Here is a 15665-nt window from a genome sequence, read left to right as displayed (position 1 = left end):
CAAGCGGACTCACTCTTTTCTCACGCCTCCTCTGTTTCGCCTCTCTCTTTGTTTTGCTCCTCATCACTGCTTCTTGTCTCCAGCTTGCGTTTCTTGTTCTGCTCTTCATCCACATATGCTTCGGGTTCGAATAATCGCCTTATCCCTCTTAATACTAATCTAACCTCACGCATTGCTTTACGACTTTCGCTCCCCGACATTCGTTTACAAAGTTGCTGGATAGACGGAAGAGGACAACGCAGTCATTCCGGTCGCATTTCATCGCCAATCATCCCGAAAACACTGTCGTTGTTGAGCGTATCACCTGGTAGCATTTGAACAGCTATTTGCAACCCAGTGACACGCTATCTGCTCGCGAGCCTCTGACACTGCAATAACCCCATTCGATGTATTAATTCTGGCCCGCCCGATAACACACTCGCTTCAACTGGGGATATCCCCGCGGACTACCTTGATTCGTCTCTACGGTCTTGATTGAGGGTGAAAGATATCGCCATGTCGACCCGTTTTTCTGTTTATTCCACCCAATCTGCCGGTGTTCCTGGTGGCCGCCCATCCGGAAACCAGGTCTCCACCACCACCTTGCTGAATGCCCTCCACGCACATTACACATCAGGGCTAGCATATCAATTGGATTCTGGTTCGAGCCTCGTAGTAAACACATGGATTACTGCATCGCAGACCGGTCCGGATGGCCGCAATGCAGGGACGCTCGACCATGAATTGGCGGCGAGGGCATGGGAACATGCTCGGCGAAGAGCTGAGGATGGTTGTATCGTCCTGAGGTTAGACTTCCATAAAAGGTTCTAGGAGATTTGCTGACAGCTTGCAGCTCAACCCATCAGTCGACTCCCTCAGTCTTTGAACCGTTTCTCACAACGCTCCCGCTCTCCACCCCGACTGTCACTTTCCCAGCCCTTACAGCACTGAACCCGTTCCTGCGCGCCGTTACATCCTTTAACCCGTCATACTCCCTTTACTCTGCGTTCTCCGCCAACTTCACGTTCACGTTGAAAGGCGACTTGGTTGCTCTCAACTTAGCGCTGTCGACCTCAGGCCTGAATGTACAGAAGGGTCTGCTTGATATTCCTACGGAGCCTGGATACCGTGCTTTTGACGTGTTTTATTACCTTTTAACGTCTGCATCGACCCCAGCTGAACGAGAATTCCTGGCTCTGAGAGAGCCGTCTGCATATGTCCTGCTGAACAAGTCGGGAACATACAACCCGCCATCATATATTCCCACTGCCGACGACGCCGCCGCTGCAGAAGACTTCCGAGCAGCTCTCAGAGCAATTGGTATCAAGGGGGCATTTCTCCGGAACCTACTGTCTGTTCTTGCTGGTCTCCTGAAACTTGGTAACGCAGCTGGCTTCCTCGTTGATCAGGATGAGCTAGAAGAAACATGCGAGGAAGTCGGTGACCTGCTTGGGGTCGACCCTGAGGTCTTGCTGCACAAATGTGCCACCGACGAGCGGGAACTCTTGGTGACTGGGATCTATGAGGCTTTGGTCGATTGGGTAATTGGCAGAGCCAATGAGGCCATTGCCAGTGAGGTCCAAGAGATCAGTGCTAATGGTTCAGGGGGCCAGTGGAACGATGACGATACTGTCAGCATTGTCGTTGTTGATATCCCTCGGCCAGCATTTGGAAAGGCAGTAGCTCTACGAAACGTTTTTGATGATAATCTTGGTATCAATGCGGAGATGAAGGAAGACGGTGTTCCGGCGCCCCCGGTCGGACAAGCCATCGCGAGCGAAATGGCGGCCGCACTGGAGCAATTTGCACCCGATCTTGGCCTTGCAGCAGACCCCGCCAGAGACTACGAACTTGACAAGAGACAGGGCGCTCTTGAGAAAGTGGGCGTCGATCTTGATGAAGATTCATTCCTGCGGCAAATTCTGACCCCAGCCGAAGGACAAGGGATTGCAGTCGGAAGAAAAGGCCGGTTTGACCTTGCCAGTACTCTCGGTAGCAGCAGAGTCTGGCACCACATTTCCGTCCATCCTACCGATGATTTGCCCGAAGCCCTCAACCCTAATGCGCCCACAGCCGCTTGGGCGGCAGGTGTTGTCTCTCGACAAATCCGCGAATGGCGACTCGCGGAATGGGCCAATCGCCGTCTAAAGCAGTTCGATTTTACGGCCGACTTTGACGTGGATGAGTTCGTCAATCGCTACGCTCGGCTAGGGTGCGCCGACGGCAGGGACGGAGCAGAGAACTGGTTGATGGAACGAGGTTGGACCAACGGCGATGCCTTTGTTGGTCATCAGCGTATCTGGATGCGAGAGAATGCCTGGTGGGAAGCCGAGACAATGATTGACCTCAAGGCAGACGAGCCACCGTCGACTCATTCCTATAACTTCGGCAATCCTATGCTCGACCCTACCTATGCCGGTACACCAATGGCCGAATCTGCAAGTTTACTCGGTGGCAGCCAACAGAATATCCTACAACACCACGGCAATGTAGCCCCCAGTATCATGGGCAAGTCTATCGCTCCTACCATGAACATGACCGGTGATTATGGTCTGGGCAACAAGGGTGATGACAAGAAGTACGACAACGTCTATTACGATGGTGATGCTGAGATGGGAAACAACAAACACCTTGAGAAGGACGAGCTCACTTTTGGCCGCCGCATTTGGCTTGGCTTCGTTTGGGCTCTCACATTCTGGATCCCGTCATTTATGCTGCGTTACCTTGGTCGTATGAAGCGCCCTGACGTGCGGCAGGCCTGGCGAGAGAAGGTTGTCTTGGTTCTTTTGATCCTTCTCTTCAACGGTATCGTTTGCTTCTACATCATTGCATTTGGTGACCTTCTCTGTCCGGACAAAGACAAGGCCTGGAACGAAAAGGAACTCAGCTGGCATGCCACGGACAATAACTTCTACGTTGGTATACATGGTAATGTCTACGACATCACTAAGTTTGCCAAAGTGACACACGGCGACACATCACCCGAGGCAACTCCTTCGCTCATGCAGGACGTGGCTGGACTGATATTGGATGCCTACTTTCCCCCTCCGCTCACCCGGATGTGCGGTGACTATGTGACTGATATTTCAATTACCTTGCAGAATAATGACACCACAGCCACTCAGGCTCAACCTCTTGCCGTACATAAATCAGGACCACGCGACCAGCCTGACACAACCACCGCATTGCACGAAATCACGTGGTACGAGAAGGTCTTTCTTCCCAAGATCAACGACTACTACAAAGGAAAGATTGTCTGGTCCAAGGACAAAGTCAAGAAGGAGGCCCAGGGCAGCAGCCAACGACAATGGATCATTGCGCACAAGAAGATCTACGACTTCACGAACTATTTCTATACGCTCGACCAAATGAACGATTTAGACGACTACAAGTTCCTGCCGACTGAGATAACGGATCTCGCCAAGAACAACCCTGGCGAGGACGTGTCGAGTAAATGGCCGCTGACCTCCAAGACATTCAGCGACGCCCAGAACTGCCTTGATTATGTGTTCTACGTGGGCGACACGGATTTCCGCGAGGAGCCAAAGTGCACAGTCAACAACTGGATTCTGCTAGCTTTTACGATTCTCATTTGCGCTGTTGTCCTCGTCAAGTTCCTTGCTGCTCTCCAACTTGGAACGAAGCGCCGCCCTGCGCCCCAAGATAAATTCGTGATTTGCATGGTTCCTGCTTATACCGAAGGCGAGGATTCACTCCGCAAGGGTCTAGACTCGCTCACTGCTCTTCAATATGACAACAAGAGGAAGCTGATCTTTGTCATTTGTGATGGTATGATTGTCGGTGGCGGAAACGACCGTCCAACTCCCAAAATCATCCTGGACATCCTTGGAGTTGACCCCAAGATCGACCCTCCGGCATTGCCTGTGAAGTCAATCGGTCAGGGCAGTGAACAGCTGAATTACGGAAAAGTGTACTCGGGTCTCTACGAATACGAAGGCAACGTCGTACCCTACGTCGTCGTTGTTAAGGTTGGCAAGGAATCCGAGCAGAGCAAATCGAAGCCCGGTAACAGAGGTAAACGAGACTCTCAGGTCCTTCTCCTCAACTTTCTCAATCGCGTTCACCACCGTGCGCCTATGTCTCCTCTTGAGTTAGAGGTCTTCCACCAGATTAACAACGTTATTGGTGTTGATCCTGAGCTATACGAGTATTGTCTCATGGTGGACGCCGATACAAGTGTGCGTGAAGATTCCCTCAACCGTCTTGTAGCCGCCTGTGCCAATGACGCTCGAATCGCCGGTATTTGTGGTGAGACGAGCCTCCAGAACGAGGAGCGGAGCTGGTGGACGATGATTCAAGTCTATGAGTACTACATTTCTCATCACTTGGCAAAGGCTTTTGAGTCCTTGTTCGGCAGTGTTACTTGTCTTCCCGGATGGTAAGTGCTCATTATTCTTGCACTTTTAAACTTTTTACTGACAAAACCAGTTTCTGTATGTATCGTCTTCGCACGGCAGACCGTGGGCGTCCTTTGATCATATCGGACAAGCTCCTTCAGGAGTACGCGGACATCAACGTTGATACGCTCCACAAGAAGAACCTGTTGGCACTTGGTGAAGATCGTTTCCTTACCACCTTGATGACCAAGTACTTCCCCACCATGTCATACAAGTTCATCCCCGATGCCTACGCAAGCACGGCCGCACCTGAGACATGGTCCGTTCTTCTGTCGCAGCGACGTCGGTGGATCAACTCCACAGTCCATAACCTAGTGGAGCTGGCAGCCTTGAAAGATCTCTGCGGGTTCTGTTGTTTCAGTATGCGTTTCGTCGTGATGGTGGATCTCCTGGGCACGGTCATTCTTCCCGCGACGTGTGTCTACCTTGGCTATCTGATCTACCGTGTAGCTAGCGGCACTGGCCCCTTCCCGCTGATTTCCATCATTATGCTGGCTGGTATTTACGGTCTTCAGGCAATTATCTTTATTCTCAAGCGTCAGTGGCAGCACATTGGGTGGATGATCATCTATCTCTGCGCATACCCCATTTACAGTTTCGTCCTCCCGTTATACTCTTTCTGGAAACAGGACGATTTCAGTTGGGGTAACACTCGTGTTGTCATTGAAGAGAAGGGCTCGAAGCGTGTTGTTGCGGTCGAGGACGAAGGATTCGATCCCCGCAGCATTCCACTCCAGCGCTGGGATGATTATGCCCTTGCCAATAACCTCCCTGGCCGCCGCGGTGACTACGCCGTCGGTCAAGAGAAGGGCTACTTCGCCCCCGCTGGTCGCTACATGGACGACAGCGCCATGGAAATGGACGACATGCACTCGCAGTACTCCTCTGTGAAGCCGGCCTCCACCATCCTCACTGGCTTCCCTGGACATGCCCGAAACACCTACATGCCACCGCAGTCTCCTGCTCCATTCGGCGGACCTGCAAATGTCCCTGGCAACCGCAACTCTCACTTCTCCACCCTTTCCCGGTACACGGATCATCCATTCCTCGGTCAGAACCCGAGCCAGCATAACTTGCAGGCGCGCCACATGTCCATGGGCAACCTTAGCCAGTTTGAGAGCAGCGGCATGACAAATCGTCATAGCGCAGGTATGATGCAGAGCACGGATAACCTCCTAGGTGGTATTCCGCACCGCAGCTCGCGCAGCCCCGTCGGAGGATTTAACTCGCGGCCTGCGAGCGCATTCGACTTCCGCGGGGGTAACATGAATGGACCTGACGAGGCATCCATCACAGAAGCCATCCGTGGCTGTCTTGCCGAGGTGGACCTTGACACCGTTACTAAGAAGCAAGGTAAGCCGACTTGATACCATTTATACCCTTGTCCAAAGCTAACAAATCTTTCTAGTTCGCGCCCTAGTCGAGCAACGTCTCCAAACGACTCTCACTGGTGACAAGCGCGCATTCTTGGACCGCCAGATCGATAACGAGCTGGCGAGTATGTAAAGTTTTGAATCGCACTATTTGCATTTGGGATTCATGCGTTGAGTGACTATGTTGTTCATTTGATGGAGCGCTTTTGTGCGGTAATTCGGAGACAAAACAAGAGGCATACATGGCGTGGCGTTTGGGCTGATTTTTCTCTTGAAGCTATTTATCATATTTTGTATCTTGGACTGGAATGTATTTAAAGCAAGCGATCAAGCAAGACTACCATGTTAATCGTATTATTGTCATCATTCTTGGTAGATGAGGAAATATGCAAAAAGATCATCAGTCATAAGTCGTAACAAGTTTGTCCAAGAATATAGAGCGACATCACCACCACCAGGAAAACCAGCCTTTCTTCTCCGGTACCTTCCCCTTGCCTTTGCCCGCCTCCCCCGGACGCCCAGCAGAACCATTCTTCCCATCCCCATTCCTATCCAACCCCCCATTCAGATTTCCAGTCGCATTGACATTCGCATTCCCATTGACCGTCTCCATATCCACATCGCCATCAACATCCACCACCCTCTCCCTCCGATTATCTTGCTCATCACCAACAACCCTCCCTTCCCCCCTTTCCTCTCCACAATCCTCCTCCAACGCCGCAAGAACATCCTCAACAACCAACAAATCCCGCTCAATCAACTCCGCCCAATTCTGCACATCGCCGATTTCCTTGAGTCCCGTGCGCGCCTCATCAGCGATCTTCTCCCACTCGTTATTCTGCTTCGCGAGGTTTGCGGTCGTGCGCGCTAATTCTTCTTCCTGGCTTTCGAGCGCGGCGGAGTTTTCGTGGAGAACTTTTGCGCGGTCGACGAGGGACGAGGTGTAGTTTTGGCCGAGGCTGTGGAGGGAGGCGGTGAATGCGGAGACGGCGATGGATTGTTGGTCTGGTGACGAGGAGGGCGCGGTGGAGGAGTTTTGGTCGGTGGAGGAGGACGAGGGATCTTGCGATTGAGGACGGGAGTGAGAGGCTGTTGATGTTGACATTCTGGCGGTGGTGTTGTTGCAGTAGTGGTGGTGGTGTGGGGGAGGGGTAGGTTGAGATTGATAGAGATCGCAGGCAAGGATCGTTGGCGTTGCACGGCGCTTAACATTGCACATGACAAGGCTGCCTTACTTGCATCTACAGCCTGCACCTCGATTGCTTACACAACTGTCAGAATGGACCTCAAACACAACAGTTCGATGCAGTTATGCGGTTGCTTGACGCCACTACATTCGAACTCGTCGAATTTCCTCCCAGTCAGCTCCCTCCATATGCTATCTTGTCGCATACATGGGAGACCGGCGAAGTCCTGTTCGAAGATCTCATTCATGGCGTCGCTCTATCCAAGCCTGGGTTTGAGAAGCTTCGGAGAGCTGCAACACAGGCCATTCAAGATGGCTTGAGCTACATCTGGATTGATTCATGCTGCGTCAACAAGGATAGCAGTGCCGAGCTCTCTGAGAGTATCAACTCCATGTTTGCCTGGTACCGAAACGCTCAAACGTGCTACGTATACTTGCCTGATGTTGGATCAGTGAAAGACTTGTCGTCTTGTCGATGGTTCACCCGCGGTTGGGCTCTGCAAGAGCTCATAGCTCCAGCAGACGTCCTCTTCCTCTCTCGCAACTGGATGACACTAGGCAGCAAGACGGACCTCCGCGAATTGATTTCCAATATCACGGGCATTGACATTGACTATTCCTGTGGGTATTGGGATCTAGAATCCGCCAGCATTGCCCAGCGCATGTCCTGGGCCGCAAACCGGGAGACAACGCGTCCCGAAGACATAGCGTACTGCCTTCTTGGGATATTCGGCGTGAACATCCCCCTGCTTTACGGCGAGGGAGCTTCTCGCGCATTCATCCGTCTGCAGGAAGAAATCATGCGCCGCTCTGATGACCAGTCGATATTTGCATGGCGAGATCCAGAGGCGCAGTCCGATGCTTTGTACGGGCTTCTTGCTACGTCTCCGGCCCTCTTCGCCGACTGCGGGTCTACCCTATTTTACGAGAGCTGGGAAGCAATGCCGCCGTATGGAATGACCAACCGAGGCCTGCGCATCGAGTTGCCTGTCCAGCAGGACCATGAGAATCGGTCGCTGAATGTGGCAGCACTCAACTGTCCCTTTCCAGAAACTGACGAGGATAACTCCTTCCTCGGCATCTATCTCCGGAAGCTCTCTACTGGAGACCAGCAGTATGCCCGTGCCCAAGCGAACAAGCTTTGCTATCTCTCCCACACTAGTCGAGGTTCACCGCGAACTATATATGTACGACCAGCCATGACGGGCACGATGAATTCGAGGATGTTTAGTGGCAGCGGCGTGTTCCCGCATCACCTAGTGGTCTTGGGTCATGGCCCGCAGCAGAAAGATTGCCAACAATACCATCTAATCAGCACACTCCCACCAACCGAGACAACAAGCAAGACATTCGCTCCTAGCCCAGCAATCGGATAGTTCAACAAGGAGCCTACCTTCATGATCGAAGCCCGAAACGCGTCCCGGCGCTGGATTGGCCCTGGTTGCCGCTCTACATTTTCCGTCCAGAAAATCAAGAATAAACTTGCCGGAGCACTTCTTCTTCGACATGAGCCTACAGACAGCCGTATCTGTGTCATGTTTGGCTCAATGGCGGACCACAATTTTGGATTCCGTGTGATTGACACCGACGTCTCTTGTTTCCAGAAAGACGAAAAAAATCTATCAGACCTGCAACAACAATTTACCTCCCCCGTCCCTCCTGGAAAATGGATCCGCTTGAAGCAAGTCCAAGTCTGCATTCTCACGACAGTACACATCTTCAACGGCGGGAAGTACTTTGTCATCCAACCTGAAATAGCTGAGAGGAATCTCGAAGATGCAGACGGGGAAGCAGAAGATTCCGATATTACCGACTCGGAAAGGGAAACCGTCACGATGAAGCGCGGAGAATCCTATATCTCCCAAGCCGCTCGTCCATCGCCTAATCGCCGTACTAGGCCGTCGCGGTCAAATACATACCGTGTTCCACTCAGCGAGACGCGACCTGCTGCCCGGGATAGAAACGGCGAGAGAGCCGAGATGGCAGCGGGTATAACTGTTGCAGTTGCTCAGGCGGTTGTGGGGTTCACTGGGTCGTTTGTAAATTAAGTACCTAAGCTTGCTTTGCCATTTGTAGGTGTAGTTGAACGTGAAGTAGCCGTTAGCAAATAGATCACCGGATATTTTGTTCCCCCAGGGAGCCGACCTGACGATGATGATGACGATAGCCCCCACGCAGGCACCAATGTACTTGAACAAAACTGAGATCGTACCTAGCGAACTAAGCATCACTCGGGCAGTTAGTGATCTACCTCCGTACCCGTCTACCTACAGCAATCTAACGAACCAATACCAGGCATGCCTCTCATCGCCCTCTGTACTGCCAAGATCCCACCTACCGTAAGTCATATCCAACCCACTGGAAATCTCGAAGAGATCGTCGAAATATCACCCTTCCAGTTCAGTTTCCTGACCAGAGAGCAGACCCTCTCTCCTATCCTCTCAAGAGCATACAAGGCTTCAGAAAGGATCCACTCTTCGCCGAATTTGTTTCTTCTTACGACAAAGGATGAAGATGAATCGCAGAGATATCTAGCTGATTCCATTACGATCCCACCGATTGAAGGATATATCGAGTCACCATTTCTCGGCTGGACCGTAACGCAACTCGCCTCATTCTTAGACGGGTATGCATCCAATACGGTGATTGACAGCAGTACATTCCTTGTCGCAGATGAACAGACAGCCGCGGATGGAGATACGCTTCTCCTTGTTCATAACCATAACCCGAACGCTCAAGCAGAACAGGGGTTGGCCAGTGTACGGCTTTCAGCAAAGTACGCTCATAGCAAGGCTGTGGCTGTCTCGGTTGCGAGTAAGGATGTAATTGAGTTGAGGAATTTGGGTGATGGGGATGGAGTGTTTAGAGGGGGTAGTAGGGCATCAAGAGGTGATGGTGGGGAGGGGGTGAAGGGTGGGAAGGCACCGAGGAAGAAGCTTGGTGTATAAGGGTTGTTATTATGTACTACCCTCTCTGATATATTCAGGACTAGATATCAAATCAAGGTCCCAATGGATCAATGGCCACTCACTATTCTTCCTCAGCTTCAGCTTCAGCCATATCCCTAACATACTCCCTCCAAACATCCAATCTATCGCTGGAACTTGTCTTCAAATCCATCCCATCCTCCCCATCACCAACATCGGTTAAACTATACTCATCCCACCCCTCCCACCTCCCCAAACTAAAAAGATGTCTCATAGTCGGCCGTCCATGCGGACAATTCCACGGCTTATCGATACTCCCCATATCCCTCACAACTCTCTCCATTTGTTTCGTTGTCAAATTTTTCCCAATCATGATAGATGAGCGGCACGCGCGCATCGCGAACATTTTGCGGACTTTGCTGGGGCGAGGAATTGTATTCAGGTTGGCGTTTGTGGATGTGGAGGTTGCGGATTCAGATAGAAGCACAATTAACTCCTCCAGATCACGAACGTCAAAGACAACTTCCTTGCTTAGCGGGAGACTAATAAGACTACATCTCTTCCCAATCGGTTCATCGCCTGAGTCATCGACGTCAATGACGAACCCGTTCTTTTCAAGAGTGGGGAGGTTCTCAATGACGATTTCCTCTTCGACGGCCGTAAGGTCGAGGACTTTAGGACGGACAAGGCGCTGGTTCTGCACGACAGTCGTGGCCTGGAGACGCTCAAAGTTGATTTTCTCGTCGGAGGCGTGTTGGTCTACTATGAAGAGTTCGTCCTTAGAGCTGTTCTTGTTATTTGCATTGGAAGGTGAGGAGCGCGAGGCAAGTATGAAGCCGAGGTTGAATTGGCCCAATATGCGCATTCGGGCGAAATCGGTTTTGGTTACGGTTAGGGAGAGGCGTTCTTCTGCTGTTGATTGGGATTGGGTTAGATTTGTGTTTGGGTCGTCGGTTGGGTCTTGCGAGGAGGGGATGTCGCGCGTGTTAAGGTTGTAGAGAGATTCAGCTTGGGACTGGATTCTGGGGAGCGATCCGTCGATGGTTGTTGTTAGGTGGGATGTTGAGTCTCGGTTGCTGACGCCTTTATGCAGTTTATTTGCGCGCCTGTGACTATGTGCTTGGGTCTCCTTCTCGGCTTCTTTGATAAGACGTTGGACTTCGGCGTCTTCATGTTTTTTCTTTTCTTCTTCGTCCATGTCTTCATTAGGCGGTTGAGTTTGTCTGGGTTTAGGATTGTTTTCGTCCGCTTGATTTGCGTTGTCGTCTGATGAGGCGTAGGATATGACATCGTCTATCTCTTCTTCGGCTTCGTCTTGCGCGTCCTCACTTTCCACGTCCTCCTCTTCTGCTTCGTCATCAATCAGACCCTCCTCACATTCATCATCTTCAATATCCTCTTCCTCTTCATCACCATCACTCGCTTCTTCCATCTGAGACCCTGGCGCCGCAAAGGCTTGCATATGGCCAAAGACACCAGGTCTAGACGGTGTATGGATTCGCCTTTTCCGCGCCGGACGAGAAGTCACGTCACTTGTGTTTCTCTTTCTCGGCACTCCGCTTCCTACCATTGACGTGACTGTTCTGTTGCCGATAGTGATGGTTGCCATTTCGGCGGGGACACGTCGAGGTCTCATGCGGTCAAAGGCGTTCTGAACTGCATTTGGGACCTCAAAGTCGTCCTGTGCTGGTTCTGATTGTTGGGTTGATTGCGTGTTCTCCTCAGCCGATGCTTGTGTTTCTTGAGGACGTGCTGGCTCTTGGCTAACGAAGAGCTCGTCATCCGAGGGTGGAGCATCAGCGGTGCTTTCGGGTTCTTGCACTGGTGCTGATGCTTGTGGAGTGCCAGTTGGCGTTGGGACTGGAGAGGACTTTCTGCTCGGTTCTCTTCTAGGAGATGGCTCTTGCTGAGTATCGCCGGCTTTGATATTACCGAGAATGCTCTTCATCCTGTCCTGAGCACTTGATCGACGCCTATCTCCCTCACGTTCCTCACCATCCTCGTCTTCTTCACCTCCCTCTTCTTCCTCATTTTCTGCCCCACTTCGTGCATCAGAAGCAACAGTCGTAGTCCTAGAGAGTTCAGGTATTGAACGCTGTCTAGCAACCGGTAACTTCCCAACAACCTGCGACTGAGGCACCGTCTGATCCGCCGACTCAAACAATTGCTGAAGCGACTCCTTAAGCGACTCAATCATTGCCCCCGCGTCATGCAGCAGAATCGTCCTCTTATCCGGAGAAACATTCACATCATAGGCATTCGTATCCATATGGAAGTCCGCAAAGACAAAGGGCGACTGCGCGACATTGAAGCTCTTATAAACCTCATTAAACGCCTTCGCAATCTGCGGCAGCTGACAAGGCCGTGAGTTGACGAAGAACATCTGTCGATCGGGCGTCTGCCGGCCCTCACCGAAGACAGGACGGGATATGTGGCCGACGACTCGGATCCTGTTCACGTCTTCGCCGGCTCTCCGGTGGCCGACGGACGGTTCGAACTCCAGCTCTAGGTCAAGCGGTATAAGGACAAGAAGTGTCTTCGCGCCGTACACGTTGGCGATATTCTCCTTCGTCGTCTGATTGCCGTTCGTCGTGAAAACCACAGCGTTCCGCTTCGACTGGGTATTTTTCACGCTGAAGCGTACCCCCGTGCTGACGCACGCGTAGGCATGTAACAGGTTCAGCACCTTCCCATACTCGCGCTTAATGTTCTTTTCCAACTCTCTTCGTCGGACAGGAAGTTTCTTGAACAGTCCTTCCACAGACGCAGTAGTCCCCTTCTGCCCCGCCACAACCTGTGTTTTCTTCAACTTGCCCGATTGTTCGAATTCGATACGAGTCGCGCGCGGAGCCTGATTTGCTTGAGCGGTCGTAATGCGGAACTCGGAAAGAGCGCATAATGAAGATAATGCTTCACCGCGGAAACCGAACGTTTGTAGCTGGAGGAGGTCATCGTAGGAAGAGAGTTTCGACGTGTAGTGCTTCAGCGCGACGTTGTCGTAGTTTTCCGGGGAGATGCCGCTGCCATTGTCTTGCACTTCGATAGCGTCGAGGCCGTTGTTTTTGAAGCGAATTTCTAAAATCAGACAACAGATTTGTCAGACAGGGGAATCTTGGTAAGATGCGTCGCGGACTTACCGATTGATGTTGCGTCCGCATCGAGGCTGTTTTCGACCAGCTCTTTTATCACGGAGTTAAGGTCGACGATGACTTGGCCGGATTGGATTTGATGGACCTAGCTCAGAGTGTTAGATTCGAAATATTAAATTCAAGCAAGGTATATACCGAGCGGGCCTCGATGGCCTTGATAGTAGCCATAGTTCCATGGTGGTGTCAAGTTGGGGAGACAATCGAGACGCGAGTCGCGTGTCGCGGATATCAATTTAGATAAGACCGATAAGGAGATAAGGATACTTGGACAGGCATCACCACAACTTCGTCCAGTAGCCAAGAATTATTCATTATAAGTATAGATCTAATTGAAGCTTCTGGTTGGGTATCTTTCTCCTTTTGCAATCGCTGTTGCGCCTCGACACCAATAAATAGAGCACTATTCAAGATCGGGCATCCAGTACAATACCCGCCCTGCTCGTATACTATACGCCATAACCACAGCCTGCTGGACTCCCACAACATTCCCTATCTTGAACAATGTGTCAGCAATCCATTCCGCTGTTTGTGGACTCGCTCCAACACAGTCGGTCGCGATGAACAACGGCCATATCAGTCGAAGCGTACCACCAGTCTTTGGACTGCTCCAATTCTCATTCGGGTTCTCTGCAGTCGCTCCCATGTGATACGGTACGCTGGCACAGACATCCTCCGTCAGCTGCCGAGAAACGGCTGTGCTATGGGTGATCGCCTGGCGGTAGTGACTGCTGGTTGATTCGTCTTTGCGTGCAAGATAATCGCAGAAGTAGCATATGAGCTCTAGAAGCAAGAGGCGCGCGAGTCGATAGTCGCTCCACCATGAGGATGATACTGGGTCCGGATATATGTGGTAATATTTGCCGTGGATGTGCTGGTAAGGAGAATGGCCAGTGCCACCATCTGCACGCTCTGGGACGTCGACAAGCGTGTAGCATCGGCTAGGTTCAACAGACATTGACCAAGCGCCAAACTCAGCGTCGAGCTTTAGGGCCTGTTGTGCGAACCTGACCGGGTCTGGGGGTCGGCCGTCTTTCAAGCCCGCACATAGATCGCCAACACGTGCCATGAGCAGGAAGAGTTCATCTTCTGTACTATTTCCGCCTTGACAAACAATAGCTTCATGCGACAGGTCTATGAGCCATGAAGGCGTGGTCCTTTTCAGATAAAAATTGCCCAGGATCTACTTGAGATTAGCATCTGGTTGATGGGGGCTCCGTGTGGTAGAAAGGGGAATGGCTACAATTGTCTGTCGAAATTGAGTGAAGAGCCCGAGGCCGACAGAATCTCTCAGCTGACTGGGCCCACGCAGCTGGAGGAGTCTTTCACTTCCATGAATATGATTAAGATATCTCTCCATGAGGGGAGGGCCGTTGCATGTCATGAGCTGATCCATTAACACTTATTTCGTGATATACCCGGATAGCGTACTAACCTCAAACATGCTCAAGAATGTCACCGCTACCAAAGTGGCATTTGACGTGGATTCTATAGGGTCTCCTAGCACCGAATTTGTCGCCGCCAAAGCTGTAACATACTCCTGGCGAGCATTATTCCGAAGCTGCGAAGATTGGTGAATATTAGACAATGCTGCCAAGCCCACAGCATTGAGGCTGGCAGCAACAGCACGTCCAGAGGGAGATGTAAGGACGTTGGGCAGAACGCTTGCAAGGGGCCCGCGCGCCTGGTTCAAGCTATCATGACCGAGAAAGCGGGACAGCATAAAGGCCGTCCCTTGTTCGGTCAACGGGAAGGACAACTCTTGCCCTACGGGGCTAGGTGATGGCTCATATCTCCGCTTGTTAGGAGATAGAGTTAGAGATGACGAAGAGTTAGGCGAATCTGGAGGTGAAGCAGACGAGTTCTTTTGCTTGACTTCTTCAGTCTGGTCGTAAAACCTGCCTGCGGTAACATCTCGATACCCCGAGCATTCTCGCTTGGCTCGAATGCATTGGGAGCAGAATGGTCTTTTCTGGTCGCACTGCAGCTGGTCAGTGCGAGACAGAGGTATGCGAGAGGCTGAGAGGCTGAGACGTACTTTGAGGCGCCGACTTCGACAAGGTCCACAGGCTGCGCTAAGCTTTCCTCTGTGAACCATAAGGCTGATTCAGTGCATTGACGTAGACAACAGAGATGTGTAACAGTTGTCTATGTCTACGGGAATAGTATGAGAACAGGAGACTCGGGACATATTGATAAGAAGAAAGCAGTGGGAGAACGATGCTGCCTGAATGGGGCGTTGGGGCTGTGCTGGATACGGCAGACTATTAGAACAAAACTGCAACAATAAAAATTTCACGTCAGCGCTAGTATAGGATCATTTACCGCCTTGTTGTCCGCCTTGGTTAGGCCTTTAATAAATATCTTCCTGGGTCTGGGTATTACTAGGTGTCATCGTACGAACCATGCCTCGTTCAGCTATTGATCTTGAGCCTTATAAGGCTGAGATTGTTAATCTTTATACTGAGAATGTACCCTGTGACTCTATAATAGAGAATCTCGCTGAATCACATAATATTACTGTTTCTGAACGCACGCTCCGTACACGACTTCGTGGCTGGGGAATTCAAAAGCAGAATCGTACGGTAGGAACTGATCAAGTTCTACATGCTCGGATTAAAGTTCTGTTTTATCAG

The 15665-nt window shown here is 51.4% G+C and overlaps 6 protein-coding genes across 6 annotated transcripts; 3 read left to right on the top strand and 3 right to left on the bottom strand.

Annotated features, from left to right (window-relative positions):
* Nucleotides 1–315: 315 nt before the first annotated feature.
* On the top strand, nucleotides 316–6025 carry csmB (putative chitin synthase). The gene is made up of 4 exons (XM_073776430.1): nucleotides 316–785; nucleotides 833–4378; nucleotides 4429–5750; nucleotides 5806–6025. Exons 1-4 carry the CDS (start codon nucleotides 496–498, stop codon nucleotides 5901–5903), a joined length of 5256 nt encoding a protein of 1751 aa, XP_073621743.1. The 5' UTR covers nucleotides 316–495; the 3' UTR covers nucleotides 5904–6025.
* A 190-nt stretch (nucleotides 6026–6215) lies between these two features.
* BDV14DRAFT_206296 (uncharacterized protein) lies at nucleotides 6216–6875 on the bottom strand (the record flags this gene model as incomplete). The annotated part of the gene is made up of 1 exon (XM_073774891.1): nucleotides 6216–6875. One exon carries the CDS (start codon nucleotides 6873–6875, stop codon nucleotides 6216–6218), a length of 660 nt encoding a protein of 219 aa, XP_073621742.1.
* Nucleotides 6876–7081: 206 nt separating this feature from the next.
* On the top strand, nucleotides 7082–9004 carry BDV14DRAFT_206295 (heterokaryon incompatibility protein-domain-containing protein; the record flags this gene model as incomplete). Its single annotated transcript, XM_073774890.1, has 2 exons — nucleotides 7082–8143; nucleotides 8423–9004. 2 exons carry the CDS (start codon nucleotides 7082–7084, stop codon nucleotides 9002–9004), a joined length of 1644 nt encoding a protein of 547 aa, XP_073621741.1.
* A 227-nt stretch (nucleotides 9005–9231) lies between these two features.
* On the top strand, nucleotides 9232–9945 carry BDV14DRAFT_27740 (uncharacterized protein). The gene is made up of 2 exons (XM_073776428.1): nucleotides 9232–9295; nucleotides 9380–9945. The coding sequence occupies exons 1-2, from the start codon at nucleotides 9254–9256 to the stop codon at nucleotides 9902–9904; spliced, it is 567 nt and encodes a 188-aa protein (XP_073621740.1). The 5' UTR covers nucleotides 9232–9253; the 3' UTR covers nucleotides 9905–9945.
* Nucleotides 9946–9986: 41 nt separating this feature from the next.
* Nucleotides 9987–13200, bottom strand: BDV14DRAFT_206293 (ATP-binding mismatch repair protein PMS1; the record flags this gene model as incomplete). The annotated part of the gene is made up of 3 exons (XM_073774889.1): nucleotides 9987–12958; nucleotides 13021–13117; nucleotides 13168–13200. 3 exons carry the CDS (start codon nucleotides 13198–13200, stop codon nucleotides 9987–9989), a joined length of 3102 nt encoding a protein of 1033 aa, XP_073621739.1.
* Nucleotides 13201–13298: 98 nt separating this feature from the next.
* On the bottom strand, nucleotides 13299–15272 carry BDV14DRAFT_186062 (Zn(II)2Cys6 transcription factor). The gene is made up of 4 exons (XM_073770753.1): nucleotides 15068–15272; nucleotides 14465–15010; nucleotides 14273–14416; nucleotides 13299–14212 (listed from the first exon to the last, which is right to left on the bottom strand). The coding sequence occupies exons 1-4, from the start codon at nucleotides 15125–15127 to the stop codon at nucleotides 13433–13435; spliced, it is 1530 nt and encodes a 509-aa protein (XP_073621738.1). The 5' UTR covers nucleotides 15128–15272; the 3' UTR covers nucleotides 13299–13432.
* Nucleotides 15273–15665: the final 393 nt, after the last annotated feature.

The sequence above is a fragment of the Aspergillus stella-maris genome (genome assembly GCF_047715825.1).
Source record: "Aspergillus stella-maris strain CBS 113639 unplaced genomic scaffold BDV14scaffold_132, whole genome shotgun sequence".
Taxonomy (NCBI): domain Eukaryota; kingdom Fungi; phylum Ascomycota; class Eurotiomycetes; order Eurotiales; family Aspergillaceae; genus Aspergillus; species Aspergillus stella-maris.
The sequence above is the reverse complement of the archived record's forward strand: the minus strand, read 5'-3'. Positions and strand labels throughout refer to the sequence as shown.

Excerpts from the sequence above, each read along its gene's own strand:
- csmB (XM_073776430.1), top strand. The coding sequence starts at position 496 with ATGTCGACCCGTTTTTCTGTTTATTCCACCCAATCTGCCGGTGTTCCT. Across the intron at positions 4,379-4,428 it reads GTTACTTGTCTTCCCGGATG|TTTCTGTATGTATCGTCTTC; the intron begins GTAAGTGCTCAT and ends TGACAAAACCAG. Across the intron at positions 5,751-5,805 it reads CACCGTTACTAAGAAGCAAG|TTCGCGCCCTAGTCGAGCAA; the intron begins GTAAGCCGACTT and ends AAATCTTTCTAG.
- BDV14DRAFT_27740 (XM_073776428.1), top strand. The coding sequence starts at position 9,254 with ATGCCTCTCATCGCCCTCTGTACTGCCAAGATCCCACCTACC. Across the intron at positions 9,296-9,379 it reads CTGCCAAGATCCCACCTACC|ACCCTCTCTCCTATCCTCTC; the intron begins GTAAGTCATATC and ends ACCAGAGAGCAG.
- BDV14DRAFT_186062 (XM_073770753.1), bottom strand. The coding sequence starts at position 15,127 with ATGGTTCACAGAGGAAAGCTTAGCGCAGCCTGTGGACCTTGTCGAAGT. Across the intron at positions 15,011-15,067 it reads GTCGAAGTCGGCGCCTCAAA|TGCGACCAGAAAAGACCATT; the intron begins GTACGTCTCAGC and ends GACCAGCTGCAG. Across the intron at positions 14,417-14,464 it reads CATTCTTGAGCATGTTTGAG|CTCATGACATGCAACGGCCC; the intron begins GTTAGTACGCTA and ends TTAATGGATCAG.